We start from the raw sequence: 11,304 nt of genomic DNA on the forward strand, positions 1-11,304 counted from the left end.
AATCAACCAAAGGTTTCCATTTCAATGCTACAAGACCAAGACCATCAGGACGGCGGGACGGAGGTCATCGCCGAGCCCACCACGACATCACGGCCAGATGCTTTGCAGGCGCATACCACCTTTCGTCGGGATAAGATGTATCAGTTGTCCCCCTTTGAATTTGGCTGTTGTGGGATCCCTTCCCGCCTTCATTTTGGGGGAAGAGGACCAAGGCCACTATAAATATAGCCTAGCCACCACCATAGAAGGGAACGGACAGACGGACGGACGGAGGATCTAGACCATGCACACACTCACAAGCACAAGAGCACACCTCCTGAGGTTGTTCTTCCCCTGTACTAGTTCATCCTCAGCCCACCTCGAGGCTAATCCACCACAAAGCAGGAGTAGGATATTACACCGCAAGGTGGCCCGAACCTGGGTAAAGTGACTTGACCCGTTCTTCCTCAGTTCATCGAGCTAGGCCGTGAGATCGACGAGTTGGTAGGCCGGGGAGGTTGAGTTCTTCGCACGCGCCCCAGAGTTCGAATCTATCTTGGGTCCGCGGAGCCCCGAATCCGACAGTTTGACTCCTCCTTGACGGCACGCGGCATCGAGGGCGGTGTCAGACCACGTTCCCGGAGCAACTGCTCCATCAGCAGCTCGATCTGACGGACGGACTTCTTGTTCGTCACCATGACCTTCGAGCGGAGGTGTGGCTGCTTCTGCTTTTGTGACATCACTGGTCCTTGTTGTCGCTAGAGGAGACGATCTCCTCCTTGCGGAAGGAGCTGCGACCGAGGAGCCCGAGGGCCCTGGAGAGCGATGGCAACGGCATCAAGATCCACGGAAGATCCAGAGCCGCTACCGCCGCCTGCCGATGAGGAGAACACAACTTGGGCATGGTTTGGATGGGGAGAAGAAGAGGAGTTCGAAGAAGCGGATGGGCGCAGAGCTGTGGATGTGGACGTCGCTGGAGAACAGATTATATAGACGCGGCGAGACCAGGTGAATGGGTGGTCAGCCCGCTTCAATGCTACACAATGGTCAGAGTTGGTTTCTTGGGACAACACGCCCGTATTGAAGCGGCAACGCCTGTCTGGTGGCATGAATGCGGCGCATCCGTTGAAGAAAAAACATGGGAAAGGGTTTTGGATGGGCCAGATGTGTCAGGCGCCACGAAGCCCCCTCTGGTTTACGAGGAAACAGTCGTCCGGACCTGTTCACGGACGGATGCGGAGTTGGATGACAAAAAAATGCCCGAACCATGCGCTCGAGACGGATGCAGATGGTTTAAGGGTCAATGTTGGAGATACCAAAAGTATTTTAACTGCCTCCTAAGTTGGTGGTTAAACTCCTCGTCTTTTTTATGGCTCCGAAGCAACACATGATTCTCAGGTGACCAAAGTTACCGGCGCACCCCCGGTCTCTCCGCATTTCTCTCGGAGTGAAGTAGAGGCGTGCCAGTAGGTCCAGCGGGGTTTTTTCTGGATGGCTCACCCGCAGCAGTCCAAACCTGTTTCTCAGATGACCATTTCAAATTATACCAGTTCTGCACACAGCTGCATGAAGGAATTGGTAATCAGCCGGGTGGCACCGCCACCGTGAGATCCCAGGCTCTGGCCTTGTCGTTACAACGACCTCGCCCAGGATGCGTGGAGATGAGACGCATATAAGCGGATCACTCGCAAGACCGAGTCACGTCACACTCACGCGCGCGCAGGGACAGTGAAGGGATCCTCTGCCATGGCGAGAGCGGCGGCGCCCTTGCTCCCCTTCTTCTTCCTCCTGCTGTCGTCAACATCGCCGGCGGCCGCCCAGAAGAATCTCCTTGGCCGGACTCCCCAGATGGGGTAATGGATCTGTCACCTCTGTATTCTGTTCAGTCAGTTCTGCTTGTAACTTCCATACAAATGCTGCGTCCTTTTTATGATCTTTTTGGGAATCTGGTCCGTGTGGTTAAGTACTGATTTGATTTGACTAACCCTCGTAACTGGCGAACTTCTTAAAGATGTGGCATTTTTAGTTGATGAAGGGGAAAGATGTGGCATTTTTTTCACAAGATATTCTCGTTTTACAACTAAAACTGCTAGCAAAGATGGTTCGTTTGCCACCCCCTTAAAGCGAACACTCGCCACGGAACATTTTCGTTTGATCAAGTCTCTTCTTGTAGTAGTCACAGAAAATGATCTGCTCTCCTCTTGCCTTTAGGACTCCTTTGGTTTGGAAATTTTTTGTAGGAATTTTATAGGAAAGGATTTTCAAAAGGAAAAAAAATCTTTTATAGTCCTTTGGTTTGTAAGAATAGAATCATATTTCTACGGAGGAATTGTTACCATCTTGCACATCTTAGGAAAACAAACATTAGCCTAGACTCAATGGAAAAAAATCCTATGATATGAACCAACAGACATCTATTTTTCTATTCCTATTCATAGGATTTAAAATACATGACATCTCAGTTCCTACAAGTTTCATATTCCTATGATATTTCGAAGAGGCCCGAATCCTCTTCAAGCCCCTCTAAACCGAACATGAAATATTTCCAACAATGAAGTCTTGCTGAACTGACAGCACGGTGTATTCAGGTGGAATAGCTGGAACCACTTCGGCTGCAAGATAGATGAGGTGATAATCCGAAAAATAGGTAAGGATGGTGCTCCCTTGCTCTCTCTTAGCCAGGAAAACCAAACCTTGCATTGCTGCAAAAAATAAATAAAACACATTGTGTTTGTGTAGCTGATGCCATGGTGGATACTGGTCTTGCGAAACTGGGATATGAGTATATCAACTTAGGTAATCGCTTCGCGTTTCTCGCTCGCTTTGGTTTTCCCCCTTTTCAACTCTTCATGTTTAGAAATGAGGCCTGCAATATTCACAGTGGATATATTTGTTTTGAAACTGCAGACGACTGTTGGGCATCTCATGACAGAGACTCCCAGGTGGGTGACTAGTAGTACATGTTAATAGAAGAGATGATATGTGTGTAAATAGAAAGAGCAAAACAAATTTTAAAATCCATTATTGATCCTCAGTCATGTGAAACCAGCATAAGCTTTTCAGCTGCAATGTTAGAATGGCGTATTTCCATAGGTTTCGTTCAGTCGTTAAAAAGACCGACTGTTATTTTACAGGGCAATCTAGCTGCAAATGGAACAGCATTTCCATCAGGAATGAGGGCCTTAGCAGATTATGTGCACGGGAAAGGGCTCAAACTTGGACTCTACGGCGATGCAGGGTATGCGCTTTATAGAGAACCCGCAGAAAATTAGCCAGTCAAAATGTTTCTAATATGACTGGGAACACGTGACAAGTCCCCCCAGTCCACATGGATCTCTCCCTTGCTTAAATCACACCACTCTCTCTTTTCAGACTGCGAACTTGCAGCAGACTGCAGCCCGGTTCGCTAGGATACGAAGACCAAGATGCGAGAACTTTGGCAGCTTGGGTAAACCAATTAAAATGTTCATTAGATCATCTAAAACTTACACATGTCGAGAATGGTTTTCCTGGTAGGGGTTCCAAAGCAGGAGAAAAACTGATTCTTCTAAATTGTTGTGTTACAAGGGGATTGACTACCTGAAGTATGACAACTGCAACAACCAAAACATCAGCCCACTAACAAGGTAACCTTTACAACTACATAACTTAGAAGCTTGTCAAATTTCATCCGGATTTAGATATTTTGACATATTCACAACAAAAATGCAGATATAACAGGATGAGTGAAGCCCTTATGAATTCTGGAAGGGACGTTTTCTTCTCCCTTTGCGAATGGTAACTGATTCTTGCTTTTCAACAGACCAAAAGGGAGGGTTCGAATTCCATTCATCTGTTTGAGAAAAAACAACAATGATGTGCAGGGGTGTGGATGATCCAGCGACATGGGCAGGCAGCTTTGCAAACAGCTGGAGGACAACAGAAGACATCAAGAACACATGGGAAAGGTGAACAAGTTTACATCCTGGAGAACTTTTACTGCCCCTTCCAAACTTCTGCAAAGTTTAGATGGAGATTCTAATTCCTATCCTGAAATACTACTGCAAATTGGGCAGCATGACGGACAACGCTGACAAGAACGACAAGTGGGCACCTTATGCAGGGCCTGGTGGATGGAATGGTTAGTCTCTGTAGGCCTATGATAAATTTTGATCATGCGCAAGTGTGTAGGAAGACGGATGTAGGATCTGGGGTTTTTGTTCCCAACAATATTTTTTTTGTGCTTGTGATGACAATTCACAGTGATCTCTTTGAATGTTTCTGCTTCAGACCCAGACATGCTGGAAGTAGGAAACGGGGGGATGACAATAGAAGAGTACCGTTCTCATTTCAGCATATGGGCTCTAGTCAAGGTAATGATGAAGTGACTTTCATTGCATGAGAGATAAAAAAAAGTAAACCAACAGAACAGCATTGTTAGGCAAGAATTTTCACAAGATTATGTTGTTGATCTGGATTCAACTAGGCTCCTCTGATACTTGGCTGCGATATCAGCTCAATGAGCGCTGAAACCAAGGAAATCATCACCAATCAGAATGTCATTGCAGTTAATCAAGGTAGAGTCATTTCTCCAAAATGGTCATGTGAAAATTTAAAGATGGTACTAAGCTTTGCCGATTCATCATTAGACAAACTTGGGGTACAAGGGCGTAAAGTGCAACAAGATGGAGATCTAGAAGTAAGTAAAAGGAATATAACATAAGCTTTTTTATTTATAGTATCATGTAGTAGGCAAAAATCATAGTACCATGTTATGTTCAACACTTAGTATAATTCATCTATACTTGATTAACTTGGGCTTAGGTTTGGGCTGGTCGCTTAAGTCGAGGGAGAGTTGCTCTTGTGCTGTGGAACAGAGGGCCTGCTGAAGCATCTATTACTGCTAGTTGGAGCAACATTGGTCTAAACCAATCAGCTGTTGTAGATGCTCATGATCTGTGGACAGTAAGCACTTTGTCTAATCATATGAGCCTCATGGTTAAAACCACAAAACATTCTCTGATTTGCATACAAAACTGTTCTTCAACCCCCTTTTCCTGCGTGTGATTTTTTGTGCTTGCAGGATGAGGTTACATCATCAATGCAAGGAAACCTGACGAATAAGATGGATTCTCATGCTTGCAAGATGTATGTGTTGACCCCAAAATAGAACAGTATTCTCGACATTGCATATTACTATAAAATAATTATTTCAAAAGTCTCGAAAGATAACAATGTATTACCTTGGTATGTGTACATGCTGTGTCCAAACATTGATAGTGCTACATCCTATACCATGTCACATGTGTCCAGATTTAGTTATATGAATATTATAGATGTAACACCAAAAAACTTTAACAAAAGAAGAAGAAAATTCTACTGTAGTATTTCTATTATCTGACAACTTACAGGTTTCAGTGAAACATTTGCAAGTTCCAACATACATGTCACTAAATTTCAGTACCAAAGAAACTTATACAAAATAATTGGCGAACGTACCTACGTCAATTCTGGCACTCCTAGGTTGGGCTCATTTTGCTCCCTTTCAACACCACACAATTTATATGATTATGATACAGTGGATGGACCATATTTCTGTAATTCTATAGGAGTATAGTCTCATCAGATACCAAATATCCTTATTGGCGATAGCACATTAAAACCCAGTCCATCCAGCTGGTTGGTAGGGTGCATCTTTCTCCACTTCAGCCTTCAGAGTGTTGAGGGACTGAGAAGCATTCCCCAAATTTGACATCTCAGAAGGCACGGTGCCAGAAGGTACAGCCTTAAAGCTATCTTGACCGAAGGCAAAGGGGACGGCACCAGAGTTTGCTTTTGACTGACTAAGCGAGCCGGTTTTGTTGCTTTGTGATGCCCTTAAAGTTCGGACCGACCTCGGGCGGGCACATTTTACAACTGCTTGAGCTTTCGGCTCTTCAGGAAAAGCGGACCATGGCTTGGGATCTGGGCTTGGTGTCCCTGGACTTGATGTAAATAGACCTTGCCGGAGCTCTGGTGGGGTTCCTGCAATCTTCTCCCTTGGCTGTGAAAAGTAATACATTACTGTATCAGCTAAGGTTCAGATTGTTTGCAGTAATGGGTAATTAGCTATGGAATTGGAAACACCGGGCTAGATCATTAATTCATTACAGGTTAAAACTTAAAACTATATGGTTTCACTTATGTATATGTTACGAATTTTTCCCTCTAGCCAGTTAATCTAGATATTATTGAGTACAGTGAGAAGATTAGTTAAGACATGTAGGAGTAATCATACCGGAGTGTCAAGGCTTGTGCTGGGTGGGGAGAATTCAGCCTTCAAATTTTCTTTCAACTCCTTAACTGGCGCTGGTGCAGAAGCTGTGGCTAGAGCTTGTTTAAGTTCCTGTATCTCCCGCCTCTGAGAGGAGCAAATGGCTGACAATCTATCAAACTTCAGTGAAATTTCTTCCTTCTCCAAGTTTGCTATCTTCAATTGCTCCTTGAGTAAAGTTACTTCGGCCTCCAGCTGTTGTTCTTTCAATTTACTTGTCGTGTTTAAACTGCCGGCATTGTCCTCTGAGCTCACCTTAACATTATCAAAGTCTGCCACAAAGGAGCTAAAAGTAGCAGTCTGTGCACTGGTTTTGTTATCTGGTTTAGTGTTTTGGGTTTTCTCTAGGCCATATTCTGAACCATTTGGAGAAAACCTTATTTCAAAATCCCCAGGAGAACTATCAACAGAAGCAGAAAGAGACTGTCTGTATGCATTCCGTGTCGTGTTCTGGTTCTTTGCCTGAGGTTGCTTTGTTATGCCATCATATATGGGCTCTTGATCTAGAACTGACCCCTTGTCATCCGCAAAAGCTAGTTCTTGTGCATGTTGAGTTGACCAAAATGCACCTGCAGAACCCTTACTCTCAACAGGAACTTGTGACCTCAAACTGGAAGGGCCTTTCGGAGGTGTACTTCTCACATTGTCTCTTGACCATGATGGAGAGGGTCCTGAAATACATTGTTTTCATTACGAAATAAATATAGCAGATGAAATTGTTCTCATATGGAACCAAAACCACTTAGACCTAGAGAAGAAAGATCCGATGAACTACTATAACAAAATGGCTTTTCCATGTCATTCTTGCACTATCTAAAAAAATGGTTTTTCCCTGGTATCCTTGCGTCCTACTCCCTCCATTCACTATTATAAGATGTTCTAACTTTTTTCTGAATCGGATGTATATAAACACGTTTTAGTGTGTTTGTTCACTCATGTCAATCCGTATGTAGTCCATATTGAAACATCCAAAACGTTTTACAATAGTGAACGGAGAGAATATATAACTAAATAGGTGATCCCCACTAATCTATTTCTCTTCACATGCAAACATGCCACCTCAGCATGCAACCATGCATGGGAGAAGGCCCACCTTAACACGCAACCATGCATGGAAATTTTCGTTCTATTATGATAGCTACACTTATATTCAATAAAAAAATCAACTATACAATACATTAAATCATATGTATTTTCAGTTTTAATTATCATATTATTGAACCAAATGTTTATGTTCCATAGTACAACCGAATCTCATGAAATATACTGCATCCAATTGCCTTTATCTAGTAGGTAAGCTTTCGCGTGTGCATTCCTTACATTTACTAATCTTTCTACACATAAACCTAAGAAGTAACATGCAAATAAGAAACCATGCTCACAGCAGCGGCTTCAATTCTTAAAAAGGGCAAAATCGCAGAAGCCAAACCTTCATCTTCAGTAGTTTGCAATTCAAATGCTGATCCAGATGGGGATCCATCAGGTAAATCCTTTTGCAGCTCCAAAGGAAGTAACTCATTAACACGAAACCATACCTATAACAGTACATGCATCAATGTTAGAGAACTGGAAGGCTAATTCGGCCACATGCACTAACTAAGACCAACCTAAATTCATGAAAGTGAATGGCCAATCAAGCAAAGCCCTTGCCTGTGTAATGTCTGGTCTGGCATCTGGAGAGGACTGAAGCATCTCTTCGATCAGACTTGTAATGGAAGAACAGTACTTCGGTAATTCAGGGATACGATAGTTCCCATTGAGGATCTGAAGCTTTGATTCTCCATCAAAAGCTGATTTTAAGTAGCAGATTCTATACATGAGACATCCAAGAGCCTAAAAAAATCAGTACCACCTTAGCTTATGCAGTTATTTAGAGTTAATCAGATACAACAAAGTAAAACACCGGTTCAAAGAACAAGATAGGTAATACAGGAAACAAAAAATAAATAGTGTAATGGCTGCAAAGATGGTTTACCCATATATCTACTTTCTCACTAATAACTTCCCTCCTGTATAAGTCCCACATCTGCAATCAGTAAACAAGCTTATATTAAGTAAATATGTGAAGGAACTGAGAAAGAGCTCATAAGTCATAATAGGTTGATTCAATCAAACCTCAGGAGCCCTATAAGCAGGAGTTGTATGTTTTCTGATGACATCTTCTTCAATGCCCCTCTCCTCTGGTTTATCAAAGCACTTATGGTTTGTTGATACACTACCAAAATCACATAATTTCCAAGCCCCGTCAGCACCAAGAAGCACATTTTCAGCCTTTAGGTCCCTGCGCATTGAATAGATTTGCTGTGATGCCTCTATAATGAAGATAGACGTAGCAATTTCTTGAAGGATCAGACTGAGAATGTTAAAAGAATAACATGTAATGATGAGTTATTCAATTGCAATCTACAGCCAACTGGAGTTTATAATGCACTAGATGAAGCAACGCAACCAAGACTGAGTGCAAAGCTATATGAAACAGCGTAGAATTATGCAAAACTAAAGCTGCCACATGATCGATGTTATTGACATACTTGCGTCCTGATAATTTAGCTCTTAACGATGTACATCAGAGAGCAATACAGTATTCTGATACAGATGAAACAATATGCTCAAGATAAGATAAAGTGACTAGCACATGATTTCCTGCTGCTTGTCATGGGACTAACTCTATCCGACAAAGCAATGGAGTTACATGCAAAACGTTCATTGCAAAAGCACCAACGACAGAGAACTGCTTCCCGTAGACATTTCACACAGCAATTCCATAGGTTGGGATATGAAAGGCAGACCTGTGAGCAACAGGTGGTGTCTGGCAGTGCATCGCGAAGACCGCATTGCAAACATCCCGGAAAATGAGAGCAACCTGCTCCTCATCATAGAACCCTGCAGTACCTCTAGTGTCCAAGGCAGAAACCAGCGATCTCTCGCAGAACTCCATCAGCAGAAGTGCCTCCCTCCCACGGCCCATATCCAGTATGGCATGCGCGACGAGAGTGACCACGTTCGGGTGCCCCTTGAGCGCCCTCATCACCGTGATCTCCTTCTGCACCAGGTCCAGCGACTCCTTGTCATGGACAATGACATGCTTGAGCGCGTACTGCTTCGCCGGGTTGGTCAGGTCTCGGGCGAGGTACACGCACGAGAAGCCACCCTCGGCAATGGCTTCCCGGACGTGCACTTTCACATTGCCGACATCGATGGTTCGGCCCTCGAGGCCGCCAGAAGGGCCGGAATGCTCTTTGGGCATGAGCTGCCTGAACGGTTTCCACATGATCTAATTAATTACTGATCCTCAGCCCTCACAAGTCAAAAGCGCCTGGTTCGGCCTCAGAAACCTCCTATGTGAAGTTTATCCACACTCAGCAAGGATTTCTCAGCATGGTAAAGCTTGAGAGCTACGAATCAACAGGGTCCGTCCAAGCGGCAGAACAGTGATCGGCGTCTCTCAAGATCTGCCTGTCTATCTAGCTTTGATACGGCAACTGCCGAATGGCCGTCCCTCCGAGCAGATCTACCTACCTGGCTTACCGCCGAACACCAAGGAAGAAGCCAGCGAGCAGCCTAGCTCAGCAGCCCCCGCTGCCGCCAAACAAACACCTTGTCTGCAATGGCCAGCCGACACGGCGAAGCAGCAATGGAAGAAGAGGAGATCGACCAAGTCAGCAGCAACCAATCAGTTCAACCCAAGAAACGACCAGACCCGGCCCGCTTGAAGCAGTCCGGGATCAAGAACTGGTCGTGGGCGGCCAGCCAGGAAGCGACCAACCCCCAACCCGGCCGCCTCACTCGGAGCAGCAGGTGTGGTAGGGCCCGGGACTCGCCAACTCCGATCTGGAGGCCCTGGGGGGTGGTATGTCTTTGGGGCTGGAGGGGTTGCCTGCTCGTAGGGGTTAGCGGCGGGCAGACCGGGAGCAGGAGGAAGAAGAAAAGAGGAAAGATTTGTTTGTTACGGCGGCGAGGCGAGGAAAGTGGGATTTCCGTCGCCGCGGGGACGCGTGGCGTGGAAGAAGACTTCCCAAGCACGTTCCGCGTTGAGTCGCTGGGGAAAAGGAAGGGACAGAGGCTGGTCAGTTGCACTGTCGCATCTGTGCTTCACAGTCACTTTCTTCTGTGTTTTCTTCCTCCTTTTGATAATATTTCTTTTCAAACAGAATCATATCTATTGTATAAAAGTTCACTGTATTAGAGTATCTCAAACATAATAAAAATTACATCGGAATTCCAACACCACCAAACAACCACTACTGTCGTCAGAACGAGCCGCCGACTCGTCTTTGTCGTCGCTCCCCTACCGGAGTCGGCTTGACCTTATCTATGACAGCCGGAAATTCTTCGTGCACATGGCCCAAGGGACCAGCGCTACGGAATCGCGGTCGTCGTCGTTGAACCCTTACATAGATCTGAAGTACCTGACACTAAATCCTGCCACATGACGAGAAACATGTCGGGTGCTCCGATCCTAAGTCACACCGATCTAACAAGTAAAACATCATATCACTTTATGGCCTCACGACGGCATGCCCATGGCCGAAGCCTTACCTTGGTCGGGACCGTTTGCGTCTTTTGACTCACGTATATGATTGTGTCGCTAGCATTCATATGGCAGAGAATCCGGACCGACATGACTAGTCGTAAACCAAAATCGCATAGACTTACAGGGACATGCATAGTGACCCAGCAAGGCACGTTTCGGTCAGCAGCGAGTGTAATCGAGTCGTAGCGAGGCTACAAAGGACTTCAGTAAACACTGTGTGACATTTCCTCGTAGGAACAAACACATGAGCAAAGAAGGACACATGTCGGCCAACCCATGTGTTCTGGATGGAAGCACTAGGAGGCATTTTCCCATAAGGAAGGCTACTCAGAATAAACAACTAGGTGTCGGATCCCACACATAGTAAAGCATTCCAATAACATACACATAATATACTTGATATGTATTGATACAACATGGCATCACAACATAACTCTACAACTTAAAGTATTTATTTGAAGTCATACATGGCATGATATTACAAACATGGGTCTCGTGA

General features: G+C 44.9%; 2 protein-coding genes across 10 annotated transcripts; one reads left to right on the forward strand and one right to left on the reverse strand.

The window, feature by feature from the left end:
* Window positions 1–1,494: 1,494 nt before the first annotated feature.
* Window positions 1,495–5,260, forward strand: LOC123103410 (alpha-galactosidase). 4 transcript variants are annotated; one of them, XM_044524991.1, is made up of 15 exons: window positions 1,504–1,832; window positions 2,568–2,626; window positions 2,719–2,775; window positions 2,887–2,921; window positions 3,114–3,217; window positions 3,352–3,427; window positions 3,547–3,605; window positions 3,691–3,756; window positions 3,843–3,926; window positions 4,035–4,099; window positions 4,249–4,331; window positions 4,445–4,535; window positions 4,608–4,657; window positions 4,783–4,923; window positions 5,042–5,260. In XM_044524991.1, the coding sequence occupies exons 1-15, from the start codon at window positions 1,726–1,728 to the stop codon at window positions 5,126–5,128; spliced, it is 1,164 nt and encodes a 387-aa protein (XP_044380926.1). In that variant the 5' UTR covers window positions 1,504–1,725; the 3' UTR covers window positions 5,129–5,260. The 4 variants fall into 4 exon arrangements, with proteins under 4 accessions (XP_044380923.1, XP_044380924.1, XP_044380925.1 ...); XM_044524989.1 differs by having other exon boundaries at window positions 1,499–1,832; window positions 2,719–2,921; XM_044524990.1 differs by having other exon boundaries at window positions 1,499–1,832; window positions 4,445–4,657.
* On the reverse strand, window positions 2,238–10,286 carry LOC123103409 (AP2-associated protein kinase 1). Of its 6 annotated transcripts, none has more exons than XR_006449807.1 (9): window positions 9,061–10,286; window positions 8,387–8,552; window positions 8,247–8,297; window positions 7,922–8,104; window positions 7,701–7,806; window positions 6,236–6,942; window positions 5,458–6,001; window positions 5,202–5,247; window positions 2,238–2,845 (listed from the first exon to the last, which is right to left on the reverse strand). XR_006449807.1 is itself a non-coding variant. In XM_044524987.1 (7 exons), exons 1-7 carry the CDS (start codon window positions 9,540–9,542, stop codon window positions 5,615–5,617), a joined length of 2,082 nt encoding a protein of 693 aa, XP_044380922.1. In that variant the 5' UTR covers window positions 9,543–10,286; the 3' UTR covers window positions 5,312–5,614. The 6 variants fall into 6 exon arrangements, 1 of the variants encoding a protein (XP_044380922.1); XR_006449809.1 differs by having other exon boundaries at window positions 2,238–5,071; XR_006449808.1 differs by having other exon boundaries at window positions 3,469–5,247.
* Window positions 10,287–11,304: the final 1,018 nt, after the last annotated feature.

This window comes from Triticum aestivum, chromosome 5A (assembly GCF_018294505.1).
Source record: "Triticum aestivum cultivar Chinese Spring chromosome 5A, IWGSC CS RefSeq v2.1, whole genome shotgun sequence".
Taxonomy (NCBI): domain Eukaryota; kingdom Viridiplantae; phylum Streptophyta; class Magnoliopsida; order Poales; family Poaceae; genus Triticum; species Triticum aestivum.

What these genes read in the sequence shown, in the direction of transcription:
- LOC123103410 (XM_044524988.1), top strand. Translation starts at nt 1,726, where the DNA reads ATGGCGAGAGCGGCGGCGCCCTTGCTCCCCTTCTTCTTCCTCCTGCTG. An exon ending in GGACTCTACGGCGATGCAGG is followed by an intron (nt 3,218 to 3,351) that starts GTATGCGCTTTA and finishes CTCTCTTTTCAG; the next exon opens with ACTGCGAACTTGCAGCAGAC. An exon ending in AGGGCCTGGTGGATGGAATG is followed by an intron (nt 4,100 to 4,248) that starts GTTAGTCTCTGT and finishes TTTCTGCTTCAG; the next exon opens with ACCCAGACATGCTGGAAGTA.
- LOC123103409 (XM_044524987.1), bottom strand. Translation starts at nt 9,542, where the DNA reads ATGTGGAAACCGTTCAGGCAGCTCATGCCCAAAGAGCATTCCGGCCCT. An exon ending in CCAGACCAGACATTACACAG is followed by an intron (nt 7,807 to 7,921) that starts GCAAGGGCTTTG and finishes GTACTGTTATAG; the next exon opens with GTATGGTTTCGTGTTAATGA. An exon ending in GCACAAGCCTTGACACTCCG is followed by an intron (nt 6,002 to 6,235) that starts GTATGATTACTC and finishes TACTTTTCACAG; the next exon opens with CCAAGGGAGAAGATTGCAGG.